At 37.9% G+C, this 20,527-nt stretch overlaps 1 protein-coding gene across 9 annotated transcripts in view; it reads right to left on the bottom strand.

Moving 5' to 3' along the window:
- Positions 1–20,527, bottom strand: part of FRY (FRY microtubule binding protein) — a 428,782-nt gene that overhangs the window by 179,473 nt on the left and 228,782 nt on the right. For all 9 annotated transcript variants that reach the window (XM_072719962.1, XM_025996751.2, XM_025996753.2 and 6 more), the window contains one exon: positions 13,091–13,144. In XM_072719962.1, coding sequence (XP_072576063.1) covers positions 13,091–13,144 — 54 coding nt within the window. The remainder of the gene's footprint in view (positions 1–13,090; positions 13,145–20,527) is intronic.

Raw genomic sequence — 20,527 nt, 5'->3', positions numbered from 1 at the left:
GAGGAGGCTCCATGCAGGGAACCTGATGTGGGACTTGATCCTGGGTCTCCAGGACCACATTCTGGGCTGAAGGCAGCACTAAACCGCTGAGCCACCTGGGCTGCCCTCACAAAATTTCATATAAGCAAATTACAACTCTTCATGCCAATGAGACAGTGATAAAATAGGCATGTTCGAATACTACTGACATGTGAAAAAAAAATTGGCATAACCCATCTGGAAGAAATTTGGAAATGCAGATCAAGAATCGAGAAAAGCCATTCTCAATAAGCCCATTCTTAGAAATTTATCTCAAATACATAATTAGAGGTAAGTAAGAATGTTCAGGGCATTATATATTATATAAAAAATGACAACACTCTAAATGTCCAACTATGTGCAAATGCCTTAATACAATGTGGAATGTAATGTAAATTACCTATGAAACCATTAAAAATCACAGTTCAAAAATATTTAATGACATGAAAATGTTCATAGTATGTTAAGTAGAAGAAGAATTTTAAAAAATCACTTAATTGGTAAGATTCCAACTTGAGGTGGACACTACATAAGTTTGCATATACAGAAAACACAACCAGGAAGGGATATACCCCCATACTAAGAGTGCACTTAAAACCAGGAGTCCACAGGACAGGGAGATCACTAGAGGGAGAGGTAAGTGGAAGTTAAAGAGAAATGAAGGTAGGATTTTAACCTATGCCTTTTTTTTTTTTTTAAAGCAAGGGTAGAAATATGAGCTAAGAGTCCAGAAAATAGCTAAGCACAGACTCAAGCCAGGAAGCCTACGGTAATGAAGGTGCAAATAATTATTTGTTCATAATAATTATAGTGATTAACTTAATGAAAGTTTTTGAGCAAACAGAGGGAAGAAATATTTGGCTGGTGTAGGGACTTTGGTATATCAGAATAAAGAAAAAAACTGTTGAAAATTTTAAGTTGGAACTAAATCATAGAAAGTACTTTATGCTAGTCTGAATTTCAGCTTTCTTCTCTAGAAAATGGACAAGATTTTCAAAAAGGAGAATAAGCCCATTGAAGTGTTGGGGAGGGTTAAACCAGCAGTGAGGTGTAGGCTGGACCAAAGGGGTTTGCCAATAGGATCAGTTAGTAGTACACACACACAAACACACACACACAGAATGAGGTTATTGCCACAGTTCAAGGCACACAATGATCACAGCTTGAGCCGGGAGGTGGCAGAAGAAATGGAAAACCTTACCTAACTTAAAATGTTTCTGTAGTTGAGCAGGAGAGGCTTAACTTCTTTTTATAAAGGAAACTAGAGAAATGGAAGCTGAAGTGCTTCGCGTCAATGGGACTTTCCACTGTCAGCTTTAAGAGAAGCTCTGAGATTGAACAGAACAATAACACGTCCTTCCTCAGGTTCTATTCCTTGAGAGTCTTATTTCTTGCTGTCCCTTAAGATCATGATTATAAGGACATATGCAAAACTGTACATTATCTTTAGCTGTGGGTCAATATTAAAAATAAATAGGCTATTTCATTCTTCCTGCTTTGTGAACATAATCACCATGAGTTTTTTTTTAATTGAAAAATACCTATTTAAAAAAAAAAAAAAACAACAGCCCTCTCCACACACACTGTAATATCCACAGCCACAACATATTCTCCCATTGTCCCCGGGCACACAATGCGGGAAATTGGGGAGGAAAGCAAATTATGGCATGTCAGGGGGGCAATTCACTAGTTCTCTCTAAAGCTACCCCAGCACAACCATCACTATCTTATCTCATATTTTGAATTGAGAAATGAAGGGGGTTCCTCTGAGAGGGGGACAAAAATCAGGATTCAGAGTTCCTCACCATAGGTTAATTCTGTACATCGCATATGTAATGAAATTCCTAACCATCTACTATTATACTTAAGTAGTTTAAAAATACCTGTGTAAGTCTGAATGAGACTTACGGAGGCATGATGACTAAATATAATGTGGTGTCCTAGACAGTTTCCTGGAACAGAAAAAGACTATTTGGGAAAAAGAAATAAAATACAAATACAGAATTAGTGAATAATAATGTACTGATGTTGGTTTCTTAGTTGTGGCAAATATACATGGTAATGTAAGATGTTAATAAAGGAAACTGGATGTGGGGAAAATGATAACTGTACTATCTTCGCACCTTTTCTGTAACTACTCAAAAATAAAAAAGTTTATTTAAAAAGAGACCCATAAAGATGATATAAACCTATGTTTGCCCCCTAATTATCCCTGGGTAGAGCACACAATGTTCAGCTACTTAAACTTACTTAGATGTAACCCGCCTGCTCTGTAGAGAACATCAATAGCATTCTTTAAAACTCAGCCATAATAATTTTTTCTACCCATTAAAAAGTAATCTTGAAGCCATTCTTGGTATTATATCTACTGGACATACTTTCCATGGCAAATATAGTGAGACCATCTTAGAAGAGATGAAAGGTCAGCAAGGAGGGGATGTGTGTGTTTTTTCCATCTCTCTGTTACTGCCCTTCTGAGCCCAGGATTTCAGGAAGGAAGGGTGGAATTTGCAAAGACCTGGCCCTCAAAGCTCAGGAAGGGAGGAAGGTCTAGTTGGCTTCTTGGTTACTCAACTTCTTCATTTACAGGAAGCAGAGCCAATGGTGAGATGAATTCTAGCTCTGTGCTGCTGTTGAAAGGGGGCAGGCCCATTTACAAAGATGTTCTTGTTGCATTTAAATGATCATATTCTTCCATCATAGATGAGCTAGGTACTGTGCAGCTTGAGGAGGTGAAGTGCCCAGAATCACAGAACTATTTCATACTGGTGTTTTCTTTGCAGGGGGATAGAGGGGAATACTAAATGTACTTTGCAAATGTTTCTTAATGTTTATTTTGGCATTTTATGGATAAATAGGCTAAAAGAGACTGTCCATTATGCTGTAGGTAAGACATTAATTTTTCATAGGCATTTTATTATACTTGCTGAATGCGAAGAAGGAAACTTTACCTAAATATTTGAACAATTACTCAGTGGAGTCATTCCATATCTTACAGCAGTAATAAGGCTGACTTGTCCTGAGTGATGCATTTTGTGAATAAATTTTAAACTAACTTCATTGACAGTTTAATCTCTCAAAGTAGTTCAGATGGCCAAGCACCTGGGGGTCAGGGTGCTGTCTATGTAATACCATAAAAATGCTGATTTTTAAAAAGTTATTCAAATGTAATTTTTCAAATTTGGTCATATACTATTGCTAGATAATCTAGCATTCAATCAGAGGTGACATACCAAAGGCTTAAGAATAATTTATTATAAAAATTTAAAATTATATAAATCTATACTTTAAATATGTTTTTCCTGCAAATTAGGAAAAGGTCTGTATTATTTGACTTTAATATCTAAGTCCATTGGATAGAACACAGTGCTCCACTGGAGAATAATTTCAGAAACACTAAATGACACTAATATGAATGCAATGCCAGTTAATTTTTTACCCTAATTGCTTATATTTTTCATTAATAATAGATTTTGATGAGTTGTAGCATTAGAATCAGTGTTGAAGGTCTAGAATTCCATCTGCTTCCTTTTCAGAAAAACTACTGCTACTCAAAATGGTAAAAAGTTATTTTCACTCTATTATAGATGTATGGATTTATTTTATCATGTGTTTCCTGTTTATAGTTGGCATTTTTAATATATTAAGAAACTAAGGCACTATAAAAGTATGTAAACATTTAGCATCTAGAGGAAAACCCCAACCAAAGTTACTTAGAATGTCTGAGAAAATTATCTGGAATTTATAGAGATGATACTAGTAAAGAATATGTGACTGAATTGCAAATAAGCTGCAACTTAAATAATGTTCTCAGAACACCCTATGTGATGACTGATACTTCACAAGCCATATTTTTGTAATTTCATTCGTGTATTGGGAAGATCAGATGGTCCTGAATTCAAGTTAGAGCTCTGCCCTTATTGTCTGTATGAGCCTGGCCATATCCACTTCTCTGAAGCTCTCTGTTTCCAGCTATGAAATGGGACTGAAGAGTACATACCTTCCTGGGTTTTTTATGAACAGTAAATGAGATACTATAACATGTGAGAGATATAACAGACCTTCAAAAATGTCTATTTCTATTTTTCTCTTCCATTTCTAAATATTGAAACTGAATCCCAGACATAAACAATTTTGACTTTGAGAAGATCGTGGGCTAAGCTAATGACAAAACAAGTGATAGAAATTGACAGAATTTTACTGATCAGAGTTGATATTGTTAAAAAAAGAAAGAGAAAGAAAGAAAGAAAAGAAAAGAAAAAAGAAAAGAAAAAGACCCATCTATCTCTTATCCAAGCACAAACTACCAGGGCCTCCATTAGAACCCTGATAACATGGTTTGTTTTCCCACAGTTTTCTGGCTTCAGCAGATGCAAACACAGTGTCTTCCAAATGCTTACTGCTGAGGTGTTCAAGCAGTGCCTGTCCTATATTAGCTCCCTAAGAGAAAAGTAGGGAGCACCAGGCTCCTCGAGTTTGCTGCAGACAACAAACAGCTCACTCTGGGAAAGGATACTGGGATGGCTACTATTCTGGAACAAGAATCAGTTGGTGGAATAAAACCAATTATTGTGAGCCCCACTTTATGTACACATCAGACTCTCAGGAACTTTAACCGTCTGAAAACATTGAGCCCAAATATAAGTGAAGAATGGACCCAACCATTGGCAGAAAGGCACAGTGTGTTAAGCTCTTATATTTCGTTCAGCACAAGAGGGTTCCATAAAACACACACTGGCTTCACTGGATTCTGCTCTCTTCTCCCCCACCAGATCACCTGCCATTGTTCTGCAAAATTCTCAATCAGCCAAGCATTGGTGATGCTTCCTCTTCCTGCCTCACGTCTTCCTCTCTGGAAACTGATTTCTCCTCTTGCCACACTACGGATAACTTTTATATAAAACATCAGAAAGGGCTAATCTACTGGCCAACTAATGGCCTTTTGCTGTCATTCTCCCTCAAGCCTCCTGAGAAAATGACACTCTTTCTCAGGTTCTCCTTGAACTGCTCTCCTCCTCAGGATTCGGCGGTGTTGCCAGGCTTACCCTATACTTTCTCTTACCTCCCATATACTTATTTATGCAATGTCAAGGCACAGTAAGGCAATTCACCTGTGAAAATAAGGATTTGGATTCTTTTTTTTTTTTTTTAAGATTTTATTTATTTATTCATGAGAGAGAGAGAGAGAGAGAGAGAGAGAGGCAGAGACACAGGCAGAGGGAGAAACAGGCTCCATGCAGGAAGCCTGACATGGGACTCAATTCCAGGTCTCCAGGATCACACCCTGGGCTGAAGGTGGCGCTAAACCGCTGACACCCCCCCCCCCCCCCCCCCCCGCCCGGGGCTGCCCAAGGATTTGGATTCTAATTCTGATTGTTCTGGCCCTAGCTCCTTTGGGGAGTAATCATACTTTACTACACACAGAGGAAATGACTTCCATTTACTGTATATGACTGTTTTAAGAAACAAAGTCATAGCAATCATTCAAATAGAAAGCATCACACAGCTAACAACTGTTTGTGTCATATAACTTATTGCATGTTTAGGTCATTATTAGAGATAAGCAAAAGTTTAAAAACCAAGGGCAGACAATACATAAGGAAGCACATGAAGCTGGAAGGTATATGAAATGATAAAGATCTGGTGACTCCTTTATTCAACAGCCACAATTTTCATCTCTGTGTAGAAATTTATCTAGTGAGCATCAGTGCCTCCTTCACCAGGTGAGGATTACGCACTTTCTTAGGCGAGGCTTACTTTGGAGTACTGTTTTTCACTTTTTAAAGTGGGTTAGTACAGTATTTCAGCTGCATCTGGTCACCATCTACCCATGTCCGTGCTCATCATAGGTTAGCTACTGATGCATCTGGGAATCCAAAATAAAATGCCTTGGCTTTAGATTTAAAGATTTATCTGTCAAATTTGCTAACAGAAGAAAGTCACTTGAAGTTAAAGGAGGAGCTCACCCTGCCTTTCATTCATAGGACCCTCCACAGACCATCACTAGGGGGCTCATCACTAGTATTATGACTGTTTGGGCACACTGCTTTTTAATTGAAGTGTTTCCAATCATAATCAGCCAGCACAACCCAGCTGCAAAAGTAAGTCTCTTAAACCATTTAATATTAATCTATCAACTATGAAAATGCACTCTACGAGTCAATGAATAACACTGCAGCAAAAGTTTTTCTCAAAGCTGGTTTCCAGTGAGCAACTAACTGCTAATCTGTCATTTTCTGTGAGGATCTCTGTATGGCCGCCATCACGGACCATCCCTGCCCTGGAAAGCTGCATCTTCTGAAGCTTCTTGCACTTTTTTGGCCACTTTTTCATCTGGGCATTCTTCTGGCATCCCACTTCCTGATCTTAAACTATGTTTCCCTACGATATTCTTTACCCATTTGCTCTAGTCTCTAATTTTTCAGCATCTGTTGAGCAGCCACATAAGTGAATGAGCCCCAGTAATTTCTCCCGAGATATTCCACCCTCCCTAAAAATCCAATATGTGTAAAATGATTTATAACCTCTCATCAAGTCCAGCATTTCTCTGTTTGGAGCACTTTTTTATCTATCAAAAGGAGTCCAGACTTCACATTGTGACTCCTATGGCCCTGGAGCAATGAGTTCCTGTATGCCTGTCCCGCTTCAGCCCAGGCCACTCTCAGTACTCTGCTCTTCACAGCTCAGCTTCTTTATCCACACAGCTCCTTCTGCCTGGCATGATCCAACCCATTTCATGCAGATAACACATATCTTTAAAAATGCCACTGGGCCCTGATTGCTTCCTGAGATTCACCTGACCACCCTCCGAGCATCCTTAACTGCTCCCTTATCTGAGTTACCATAGCATTTGAAATGGACCTCTGTTACAGCATTCACATGGCACTGTTATTTGTTTGAATATCTGTCTTCTTCCTGGTATTAAGAATTCCTTAAGGGCAGGAACTCTATCTTTTGTAACCCCAGAACCTTACACAGATCCCAGTATGCTTGGGCACTCAATATTTGTTGATTGAATAGAAATGGTTCCAAACGTTTTCAACCATTCATTCTTCTTGTACAGTTTTACATAAAATTATTCTTTCTAGTTCCATTATCTCTGTTTTAGTTTGGGCTCTTTTAGTCTCAAATCTTTCTCAATGGCCAAACTCCCCAAATGCCTCCAAACTTCAAGGATGTCTTTATTTGTGAACACTGCTACCTCAGGGTTAACATCAAGTTGCTACTTTGATGAAACCGATCCTGGTATGTATGAGCTAAAATCCACCCACTGCCATGAAAGTCTTCCACAGTCTGATCCCTTCTTTCCTGGTCTCTTCCTCAAAACTTCTAGTCAGTAGGAAAATTTTGTGTCTCAGTAGAAAACTATGCATCACTCAGATCTCGCCTTTCTAGGGGTTAGCTAATTTGAGTCTGTGGGGGCTCTGCATCCTTTAATGCCTTTGAGCTATTTTAAAATTGTGCATATGATAGACTACTGATAGCATGCCAAAGATTCTTGTCTACAGACAGAAAAAAAAAAAAACCCCTCTGCCCAGTGAAGGTTCAATTGACTTCATTCTCTCACTGTGGAAGAAGCCATTTTGCCTGATAATGCATTCATTTCAACATTCCTGACTTATAGATGTATCTGTTCTGGAGTTCTTTTCTAAACTGGTTGTAACTTCCTCATTATGAAGTGAGTTAAAGGGACAGCTGGGTGGCTCAGCGGTTGAATGTTTGCCTTTGGTTCGGGTCATGATCCTGGAGTCCCGGGATCGAGTCCCATATCGGGCTCCCTGCATGGGGTCTGCTTCTCCCTCTGGCTCTGTCTCTGCCTCTCTTCTCTGTGTGTCTCATGAATAAATAAATAAAATCTTTTTAAAAAATGAGTTAAATAAAATCTCTCACCTGTGCTCATTTTATATTTCTATGAGAGTCATGATGTCACCTCTTTTTTAATATTATATTTTAAAAATACACATCTTCTGTCTCCGCTGACAGACCCATTCATGTCCTTTTCTACAAAGATTTCTCTAGCCATCTGGCCCTGAAGTGTGTGTTTTCTGTTCCTTGAAATCTCACAATGTTTACTGTCTGCACCATCCATGTGGCATTTCTAACACACGTGGGCCCCTGTCAGAGCTCTTTGTACCCTGCCTTATCCTCTTCCAAATCTGAAGTTCCTGGAATGCATAGACCACATCCTTGTATCTCTTTGTCCAATACAGAGCTTTGTGTGTGTATACACGTACACTCACACACACACACACACACACACACACACACACATTCCTTTAATAAATTTGCTAAATTTATTTAGCTAAAATGGAGAACTTTATATCAGGACAACTTTTCATTCATTTTACTTGAAGCCTTGACAGTTAATTAGGCATTTAAAAGAAATTACTGGCAGTATACATTTTTAAAATGCTATTGGAAATCTCTTCCAGCTTTATTAATTCCCATTACTGGTATGACTCTCTCATTAGCAGGAACTGAAACCATTGCTGGCTCCCTAGTATAGGGCAAAGCTTGTTCTCCCGGGGCTCACAGGATACTAGGTCCTTCCTTGGTGAGCTTACTTACTAGCCTGAGGTTATAATTTGTTTGATCATACTCCTTCTTTGTTTCACCCATTAGATTGCCCCACCCCCACCCCCGTGCAGGCACCATGTTTTTTCATCTTTATTTCCACAAGCTGGCATAATGCTTGGTACATCGTTGCCACAAAGTAGGTGCTGTATAAGAATGGGTTAAGTTCATACTCATGAAATTTGTAAACAACGAAATTCTGGGAATAAGGGTATAAATTCCAAGCTTTCCAATGTGTAAGGCAGTCACTAGTTCTCCCACTAATACTGAACTTAAAAAAAAAAAAAACAATTCTGTTTAGAGATCTTGTAATTTATGAAACAATGGGACTTTTTTCCCCAGGTTTATAGTATATAGGGTTAGATGATAATTAGATTAAATTAAGAAATATGAAGCCAATAGTTAATTATATACAAAGAATATTTAAAAAAATTAGGAAACATAACGCTTTAACCCCTAAATACACATATTTTAAAATTCAGACTGTAAAATCAACAAATTCTAAGAATATTCCACAGTGAAAAAAAGAGGTATACAGAACTATAAATAGTATTCTTTTGGGCATTTGGCAAAACTCTACTATGATATCTAGCAAAGATAGGTAATACCTAATATCTAGTCTATTCTTCTTCCTTGGTTATAAAATACCTATTTTTTTTTTTTTTTAAGTAGGCTTCAGGCTCAGCAGGGAGCCCAATGCAGGGCTCAAACTCATGACCCTGAGATCAAGACCTGAGCTGAGATCAAGAGTCAGACACTTAACTGACTGAGCCACTCAGGCACCCCAATAAAATATCTGATTTTTACATGGACAAATAATTGTGCAAAGTAAAATTTCCCAATCTTTCCTACAGCTATAGGTGGCTATGTGATTAAGATCTCGCCAGCTGAATATGAGCAGAAGTGGTGTGTGCAATGTTGAGTCGTTCTAGTTTTTAATTTTTTTCCCTATAATTCTTTTTCTGTTTCTCCTTCCTGTTGCCTGGAATGTAGACATAATGGCTGAGCTCTAGAGGCCAAACTGGACAATGAGATGACCTTGGGAATGTAAGCCAAACACAAGCAAACAAAATAATATATAGATACTAGACTGATTTTCTTTGTATTTCTTGAATGTGTGAGAGAAAGAAGCTATCTTGTTCAAACTGCTGTTATTTTATGTGTCATTTGTAGCTAAACCTAATCTTAATTGATACAGGATCTGAGATTCTTTCCCTGTTGAACACTCCTCTCTAAATTCTCACCACCTTAGGTTTTAGATATACAAGCATTATAGAGTGAAAAGCACTGGTTTTATGGTCCGAACATGTAAATGCCAGTCTTGGCTCATTCAGGCTTTAGTCATATAGTGTTGGCTAAGCTCTCTGAATCTTATTCTCATGAAATGTGATACAGAAATGATGATGATGATGATGATGATGATGATGGCTTCTTGGGGTTTTCGGAAGTAGCGAATGATGTCAGCTGAGATCATGCTTGAGAAGGGGCTTCATAACTTATAAAGTATTATATGATTTCTTTTTGCTTCTATTTATAGCAAGAGAAAAATGAATCATGGGCTTGTTAAGTGGAGGAGTAAACAGGGCCACTCAGGATCAGGCACTGAAAGCGCAGAAGCTCAGCTTTCTATAGTCTATCAAACATGCCAGTGATATTTAAAAGGAAGAAATTGATAAAAAATATTCTCTAAACAGGGACTGGCTGCATACTGCTCAAAGGGGATACTTAGCATAGTGTCTATCCTTTGGTAAGTACTACATGAATACTACTTCTACTGTTAATACTGCTCCCATGATCATAGCAACAGAGTCTACACCATGTAAGGTGGTATCACCAGCATGTTATTTTTCCATAGACAGACCTCTGTGTGAATCCAGATTAAAATCCTACTGCTTGGTATTAGAACAAGGAGAATTATGTAATTTGGATGTCTAATATCAAAAGACTAAGAGAGCTTGATACATCCATGGCATTGCCAATGGAACCTTAATTCTCACATTTTGCTAGTAAAATAATAGATCAATTTCTGTCAAGGTTCCTGGGAGTCTTGCTATCTCTTTAAAGTGAAATAGACTTTGTAGGTTGCCTTCTCTCCTGGTTCATGTGTAAATTTATGATTTAATGATGAGAGGATAATCTTATGTGTCTTATTTGAAAGTTCTCAGTGTCCATCTTACTACTGATTCACTCATGAAGTGTCTTTAATATATAGAGATGTGTTACAGAGCAGTGTTGCTCAAGCTTTAATGTGTGTGTGGGTCATCTGGGGATCCTGTTAAGCTGCAGAATCTGATTCAGTAAGATCTGGGGGCAGGGCAGAGATTCTGCATTTCAACACTCTGTCCAACAAGGTTAAAGGTATTATAGCTAATTAAGTGGCAAAATCAGGATTTAAATAAACCTTGTCTGTCTAATTCCAAAGGCCATCTCTCTCCCACAATGCTGAAATGCAGAAATAGAGGGCTGAATACAAGTGGGAAACTGTGTTTAAGCCAAATCATTTGGGATAGCAATTATCTGCAACGATAAAATTAGATGTACTATTTTCCTAGAGAATATAGAGAGATACACATTAAGCTGGAGAAATATTTTTTTTGAGGAAAAAACAGTGACATATTAGGACAGGTATATCTAGGATAGAAACAGGATAGAATACAGAGAATATAAAAGAGTGAAAATTTATGAATGACAGATGATAAATATTTACATTCTTGAGGAGAAGAGAAAGAGCCATAACTTGCCCCATTTCCAAAATAATGACTCCTAATGTCCTCTCAGGATCTCTGCTGCCCTAGTATCTATCAGGTGACAACTAAAGACAATATGACGAGAGAAGCTCTGTTCCACAGAGAGATAAAGCACATACCCCATTTCACCAGCAATCCAGAAAAGATCCAGCTCTACCAGCACTAGAGTGAGAACCCAGCGCCACACCAGCCCTCAGATACTGACTGTGAGCACAAGCCGAGTTTCCTTCAGTGAAGAGCTTATACAATAGAAAATGCAAAATTCAATCTCTATAATCAGTCCTTACAGGGTTTTTTTTTTTGTTTTAAAATATTTTTAAAATTTATTTGAGAGAGAGAGAGAGAGAGAGAGAGCACAAGCAGGGGGAGGGGCAGAGGGAGAAGAAACAGATTCTGCTGAGCACAGAGTCCACTGATGTGGGATCCCAGGACCCTGTGACCATGACCTGAGCCAAAGTCAGAGGCTTAACCTACTGAGCAGCACAGGCATCCCAGTCCTTACAGTTTTGGACTGAACAACTCTGGACTTTAACAGACCGAGAACTTTTCTTCTGATCCTACATGAAAGGCAATTTCAAAGCCCTGCTGAAAGTGTTCTCTGTGTTCTTCATAAGACAATAAAACCCCCACCATATTAGATCAGACTATAGTGCATCCAGCAATATTTTGTCTCTACCACTGGCTGGCTCCAAGTGAGGTTTTTGGAGAATGTATTGTCCTCTCTGTCATTAACTGCAAAAGTTTAGGAAACATCACAAACATTTCTCACTTCCTCTGATGCCTTATTACTCATCATTCTTTTTTTTTTTTTTAATTTTTTTAAATTTTTATTTATTTATGATAGTCACAGAGAGAGAGAGAGAGAGAGGCAGAGACATAGGCAGAGGGAGAAGCAGGCTCCATGCACCGGGAGCCCGATGTGGGATTCGATCCCGGGTCTCCAGGATCGTGCCCTGGGCCAAAGGCAAGCGCCAAACCACTGCGCCACCCAGGGATCCCCATTACTCATCATTCTTAAATGTACATGAGGCCTTTCAATATTTACCGAACCAGGATCTATCAGATCCTGATTTCCTATATTTATTACCTGCTGTTGAGAGTGGGATGCCCTTTTACTAATCCAGATCTACCTTCAAAAGACTTTCTTTGTATTTATCCTGCCTTAAATTGTTTTGTTCATATATCACATTCTCTATTAGAATCCAAGTTACTACACTGTCTTATAATTATTAAGTGATTTCTTTCTCACAATACTGTGAAATCTTGAAGAGCTAGAACTTGTATATTTTGTAGTGTTGTGTCAAGCAAATAGTAGGCATTCAGAAAAAGCTGGATGAAACCATGATAAACTCCAGTGCAGAGATCTTTCTGATCATTACAGATCAATGATCACTTATTCAGAGGCATCTCACTAAATTTTGGAGTAGAAATTCCTTTATCTTTTCTTAGTTTCTTTAATTCTGGTATACAAAGATTTAGGGAACAATCAATTGATGGCCTATTCTTATTATTCCAACATATTCCTATTCTTTCTGGTTCAAATCGGTAGACATCCACTGAATGTCTGTTTAAGCTATAACTGTAAAAGCTGAAGGACACAGTTTCTAAGATCATTTCCTTATATTGTCTTTGAGGAAGTTCATCAATATACTAATAATGAGCAACTAGCCCTTACCTTATGTGCATAATACATAAAACCAGAATATGAATATATATATATATGCATATATATATAACTTATTATTACATACTTGGTCAAATTGGGGATCTTCTCCACGTTGTAGAGATTTTGTCAATGGCTTTTCCTAGAAAGAAAAAGAATAATTATTAGATGCTCTTAAACAGTATTAAAAACGTATCATTATTCTTGCAATTTTTCTAATTTCCTTCTCCCTTGAGGGATAGAGGTACCAGTTTTAGTCATGGTATCCTTAGCTATTCTGATCTTAATATAAAGTATTTGAGGGCAGCCCTGGTGGCCCAGCGGTTTAGTGCCGTCTTCAGCCCAGGGCCTGATCCTGGAGACCCGGGATCGAGTCCCACGTCATGCTCACTGCATAGAGCCTGCTTCTCTCTCTGCCTGTGTCTCTGCCTCTCTCTCTCAGGAATAAATAAAATACTTAAAAAAAATATATAAAGTATTTGATAGTTAACACCACTATTCTTACTATTCATTATACATATACCTTTTCAACTAAAACCTTAAAAAGCTGATGCTATAAGTGGCCCAGAGTTCTCAATGGAAACTACATAATAAAAACTGTGGAATTCATGTGAAAAATGTTACTATCTATCCTTGGACTTGACATATAATAAAAAGTAGAAAAAAAACTATGGCATTCGTATGAAAATTTTGTTAGCTATCCTGGGACTTGACATATAATAAAAAGTTGAAAGAGATACACTATTCCAAGTCCCTAGATTTAGAAACAAAGGTCTAATTATTAGACTGGTGTTGAGGGACACCCCACCAGTAATGCATTTACTGTGTAACTTGTGAATTTGGGGCATGTTATTTGACTTATACCACATCCAAATCTCTGCAGAAATAATTTGGGTAGTGACAAAAGTCTACAGAAATAATTTTTTCTAATCATTACACCTTTGTTTACATTAGGAAGCCTTAAACTACTTTCCAGCAGGACGTTTTAAGGACAAGAGTTTATCCTTACCTGTCCCTTTTCTTTTCTATTTTTGGTATGAGAGTTAATACTGATTCAAAATTTGGTGCAGGGTGAGAAGCAACGTAAAAGTTATATATGAAAAAAATAGTAAGTTTTACTTTAGCCAATGTAGAAGTCCTGTTAAGACTCCATTTACATGTTGCCAATCACATAGACCCTCTCTCTCTACCTCACTTCTCAGGTCTCTTCCATCTGAAAAGATAATATATACCTAAGGCAGATATGGCAAATCCACCCCCACTCCATAGAGTCTTTGTTCCTGAAGAAATGCATGCATGTGGTGGGCTCAGTCTGGTGTCTACTGTTTTATTGTGAGCCATATGAATCTGTCTCATTTGCAAAATACACAGCTTCAGAATGTGTTTTCATCTAAAATAAAGAGAAAACTATGTTCTTAAGAGCTAATAGACATTTTCTCTTCAAAGTATACTATCTAGAACACACTGGTGGGAGAGTGGATACAAAAATGTAGGCGAGAACACAGAAGAACAATTAAAGAAGCACCAAATTCAGTTGATGTTACAAGAAGACAAATTTAGCAATAAAATTGTGAAGCATTTCCTGTATATGCAAAAGTTATAATGTGATCCAAAGTTCTTCGTAAAAGCAGTTAAATTAAAAATATGAAAATTAAAGAAGTGAAAACAGGTGGTGCCAGGTCCCACAAACATCCTTGGGAAAAAATCCAGCATAAGCATTTCTACTCAATGTTTTATTTATTCGCCACTCAACAGTAACCAGCGGCTCTCAATGTGCCGAATGCTACCTGTGGGTGGGGTGCTGAAGAACACATGGTTCCTGACTTGAGAAGAGTCTGAAATCGAAAAGTAGTCAATAACCTCTTATGAATGTTGTCTATACTCATTCATTATTCAAATATCACCCAAACTGTTACTTCCTTGGGGAAGTCTTTTCTGAGTCTTAACACCAGGACTACCCACCACCCCCTGCAAAGCTCTGTATATTTTTCCCTTCCTAGCACTCACCATAGTGTAAAGTCACATCACAGTGTAGGATCATGTTATATGATTACACATGCATGAAGGATGAGCTAAGTGCCATCCCCTCTAGACTACAAGCTCCAGAAACAGGAAGCTCTGTTTCTCTGACACTGAAAGTTAACAGGGTAGAGTCTTTCTTCGTGATGGCTAAATATCTGCCAAAATAATAAAAGCTCTAGGCCAACAGCATCCAGTTTCTTCAAATACAAAATCTTCTGGTTTGCATATAAGTTAAAATATGTTTTCAGATATTTTGTTTTTTTATTATTTTTTAAAGATTTTATTTATTTATTCATGAAAGACACACAGAGAGAGGCAGAGACACAGGCAGAGGGAGGAGCAGGCTCTCACGGGGAACCTGATTCAGGACGCAATCCCAGGACTCCAGGATCATGCCCTGAGCCCCAGGCAGATGCTCCACCACTGAGCCACCCAGGCATCTCTGGTATACTTTTTTATTGTGGAAAAATATACGTGATGTAAAATTTGCCACTGTAACAATTTTTAAGTGTACAATTCAGAATTCAGTAGTATTAAGGATATTCACTATGTATTTTATAAAGACTCCTTTTAATGTCAAAGATTTTTCAGGAATTCCCAACTATAAAACACACATTCACACCTCCAGACATACAAGATTGTAATTCTATTTTGTATCTGTTGTTTAAAAGTATACATAATGACAGAGAGCTAATACTATGACTTGGATATTTTTAAAAGGTTTCATACTATAACAGCAAGAGTATTTTATATACATTAGAGAAAAAGGAATACATCTATATGAGAGACTGTAATTTACTCAGTCAAAAGATAATGCTGTGGATCTGTAGACTTTTGCAGTAACTCAGGAGTTCATCTCTTGGGAACTTTCACTACTACCTGAAAGACAGGATCCTGCTGCAGTGGGAGAAGGTGACCATGAACCTCCCACACCCTGAAACTTCCCATGCTTAAAAGTTATTTTTCCCCCACTATTAATTGGGTGGGAATGAAGTGAGGATGATATTTAAGCTTACATCTATTTTGCATACATATGAAGGAAACATTGATATGGTTAAGTTGTAACTAAACACAAAAGTCAGGTTCGTTAGCCAAGAGTTGGGTTCAATGCTTCAACAAAATAAGGAAAACAGTGTAAAGATATGTTAACTATTTTTACACAAATATGCTGTCATCATGATATTCTCTGAAGACTTAGTTTAAATGTTTCTTCCAAGATCAAGCCCTTTTTCAGTTCTTCCTCATAGAGCCACCTGTTATTTGTCACATGGGACTTTTCATCTATTCTTGTTAGCATTTCCACTATGTTGTAATTTGTCTCTCTCCCCACACGCCTAGGACATAGTTGGGCCTTATTGCCAGGGTTTGTTAAATGACTGAATATAGGTCTATGCATTTGGAAAAATAGCTCTGGGCACAGAGAATCAAGTTCACATTTCACCATTCCCAAGTAATTTCTTTGCATCAACACAGATTTTTATCAGTGTTAGGAAGCTTAAAAGTAGACCTGGGGAAAAAAGCATCATGCTGGCTAAATAAAAAGAAAACAGGGACACCTGGGTGGCTCAGCGGTTGAGCATCTGCCTTCAGCTCAGGGCACGATCCGGGATCCAGGGATTGAGACCAGCATCAGGTTCCCTGCAGGGAGCCTGCTTCTCCCTCTGCCTATGTCTCTGCCTCTCCCTCTCTGTGTTTCTCATGAATAAATAAATAAAATCTTTAAAAAAGCCAAAAGGGCAGCCTGGGTGGCTCAGCGGTTTAGTGCCGCCTTCAGCCCAGGGTGTGATCCTGGAGACCTGGGATGGAGTCCCACGTTAGGCTCCCTGCATGGAGCCTGCTTCTCCCTCTGCCTGTGTCTCTGCTTCTCTCTCTCTCTCCCTCTCTCTCTCTCTGTTTCTCATGAATAAATAAATAAAACCTTAAAAAAAAAACCAAAAAAAAAAAAAAAGTAAAGACAGAAGAAAGGGAAGAAGGTAGGAAAAGAGGAGAGGAGGGAGGCAAACATGCTCCAGCTCAGAAGAGTGCCATCTGAATACAAAGCGAAGACCAGGAAGACTCTTGAACTTAAGAAAAACTGCAGAGGCATGCTTCTGCTTGAGGTTCTTCTGCAGAAGACAAGCTGCATGGAATCCAAGGTCTGCATATTCAAGACATCCTGGTTCTCAAAGAGCATTAAATAAGTAGTAAAGTGAAATCAACACAGAATAAATAACAGGTAAAAAACAAGTAGAAATAGACTATGACAAAGGTAGCTCAAAAATAATGGTCTCGTTCATCCAATTACAACAGTGTACTTTTAAATTTTTTAAAAATTTGTCATTTAATAACAATTTTACTTATTGACTGAAAATTCATTAATTGAATTGAATGAGATGTTTATTTGTTTTTAAATCATTGCGAAAAAACTTAACTTTGGGGTGACAGATCTTTGAAAATTCTTAGTGGTCCAAAGCTAGGAGACGTTATCTTTTGGCTCAGCCTTGCCCTGAAGCTCTGCTCACTGGACAACACTGAACAAAAAGCTAAACAAACTGAAAACACTGGGAGACTTGGCATTGAACATCAGTGGCTACTAATGGCACAGAAAGAGCTAACAAGACATTAAGTCCCCTCTGATGAGAGCAAACACTATGAAATAGTCTTGACCAAAACAAACAAAACTCCACCAAACCTAAATCTGACCAAGCCTTAGAGGCAATGTCCAGTTTTTAGGAAACATAAGTTAGAAGAATATGTTATACTATGCCAAAGGGATGCAATTAACAAAATCCAGACTGAAGGGAAACTCTGAAGGAAAGAAACGTGTTTTTGTTTGTTTGTTTTCCAATAAATAAATTGTGAGGGGGAAAATGAGAAATGGTGGTGGTGGGGGTGGAGCCTACTGATTTTTTAAAGAGATGATTGCAATGTGTGGATGTTACCTGGATCTTGATTTTAAAAATCTGTTTTAAAAAAAATATGACATTCACGAGACTACTGGTAATTTGAATACTTTTTGGCTATTTGATGAAGTTTAGGGGTTATTGCTAATTTTTTAGGTGTGGTGATGATACTGCAGTTTTGTCGAAAAGAGAGTATCTTTTAGAGATACTTGGTGAAACATTCAGAGGTGAAATAATATGGTTTCTAGTATTTGCTTCAAATAAGATTCAGGGGAGATGCAGGGAGTGTGTGACAAATCGGCTGTGAGTTGATAATTGTTGTTGTTGGGTTCATTTTACTGTCTTTATACTTTAGGAATGTTTGAAATTCTCCATAAGAAAAATAAACAAAAGACAAAAAAACATGACACATCCCTTCTGTTATTGCTTAATTTGTTTTTTTTGTTTCAATTTTTTTTTTTTTTACAATATCTTGCTTTCAAGATAGTTTAAGCTACTTCTTAAACCTTATTCTAATAGCACTTATCTAACAACTGATCTTTTCCTAATGGAGTTGCTGAAGGGACCCTCTCCCCATTGCTTTCCATTTACAGATAGGATTTGGGTAGCAGTTATCTTGCCTGCTGTGTGAGAAGTAAGACTCTGTGTGCACTGTGGGCTTTGAATTTGCTCCCTTTGAATCAAAGAGCACTGCTGTCCTGACCCATCCAAGAGGGATTTTCTCAAGTGTTGAAGAATCCTGTAAGGGCTTCAAGTATTTCCATAAGAAAAGAGAAAGGTCCCTGTTTGTGCTTCTCACACCTTGGGAAGTTCCAACCTCCCCTCCCTTCCCCTAAGAAAACACAAACTGAAAGCTCCCTGTGTCTGCATCTACCTGAAAAGGACAGAGGAAGGCCACTGACTGACTCTCCCTCAATTTCCAAACAATTTCAGTGTATGCTAGCTACATTTTCCCTTCTAGTCTTTTCACACTTGGCCTCTCTATAATCTAGAGGAGAAAAGACGGCCATACATGACAGGACATGGGCAGTTAGACAAGTCTAGGAAAGTCTTATGTATCAAAAGGTGCTCTATTTGTGGGAATCAAGGGGCTTATTTAAGAAATCATTTTCTACATCTGAATGTTGAATGGCCTAAAAAAATCCCAAATGTGTCCTGTAGAGTAGGACTTCACTCATCTAAAAAAGATCCAAACTCTTGCCCTCAAAGATATTTCAGTAAAGTATGTAAGCCAGCAATGTCATTAGAGTTAATATGAGATTATTCAATTTGTTAAATATGTCACCAACCTTGCTTAAGACACTCTTTTAATCTTTTAATGATTTTTAGCAGTTAGATGTGCATGGGCTTTGGTGTCAGAGACTGAAATTTGAATCCTATAGGTCCCTTTTTTTACAAACATAAGAATTTTATTTAACCTCTGTAACCTTCAGTTAACTTTTAGGTAAAATAAAGATAAATTATATAAACCTAATCTCACAAAACGGAAAGATGAATACATAGAGTACTCAATAATTGATAGCCATCACCATTATTGAAATTCCTTTTAACACCATTATTACTGGAATGAGATCATATTAAAACATATAACCTCTTCATAATGTTTAGGAGCTGAAACTAAGTTCTACCCATTTTTTCCAGGGTAACGTACACCCCCACTAACATTATTTAAGCTTTAATTTTAGCTTCCTGGAAATTTCCAAGTATGGTAACGTACACCCCCACTAACATTATTTAAGCTTTAATTTTAGCTTCCTGGAAATTTCCAAGTATAACTAGAAACCTGTATTACAGAAAGTAGGAAAAACATTATAAGGAATAATTGCTCCCTTCTCTTAAAAAAGAAAAGTCTAAGATTATTACAGTGATTTTAATTCTTGATATGTAATTTAGAGGAAAACTTTTAATTTAATGGTGGGATGGTTTACTAAAAAACAAAACAAAACAAAACGAAACAAACAAACAAAAAAAACAACCACCAAACTTCTCAAGTCTTGACATGATGGTGTTTTTGATTATAAGAACATGTTTTGGCATGGTTAGCTCAGGGTTTTGATGCTAATCAGTAGTGAAATTTTATAATCCACATGTCTGGTCTGAGTAGTTAACAATTTTCAGAACTGAACCACTGCAATTCGGGTCTCTCTTCAGAACATGAAGAGGGGGAGTAGCGAGCTGCCCCATCGTGTGGTGACAGCTCTTCAGAGCAGGGAGCAGTGGGCTCTACTGTTGAAATGCCACTAAAGCATTTCATCTAGAGCCACCAGCTCATAGCAGCAGGCACCCTATTTGGCCTGAACTAAACAAAAATGAGATTCAAAATATCTTCATGTTTGATACATTTTTCTCTTCAGATATTATTTGCACAGCTTTGAGTCAGCTTTGGAGACAGATATAAGGAGTGAGCCTGAGAACTCACAGTTCTGAGTTCCGGATCATTTCTCCTCAAAAAACTTTCCCTACATGAGGGGCAATCAGGGAACCATGGGGTCTGAATCACCCTGAAGATCTACTCTGGTCATTTTGATTTCCTGCTGAGATAGTTGAACTTTTAGTGGGAGACTGGGTGGTCTTGAGATCTGCCCCGGTTTGTCCACAGGTAATAAGAGATATCACCCCCT

Source organism: Vulpes vulpes, chromosome 9, assembly GCF_048418805.1.
Source record: "Vulpes vulpes isolate BD-2025 chromosome 9, VulVul3, whole genome shotgun sequence".
NCBI classification, from domain to species: domain Eukaryota; kingdom Metazoa; phylum Chordata; class Mammalia; order Carnivora; family Canidae; genus Vulpes; species Vulpes vulpes.
The sequence above is the reverse complement of the archived record's forward strand: the minus strand, read 5'-3'. Positions and strand labels throughout refer to the sequence as shown.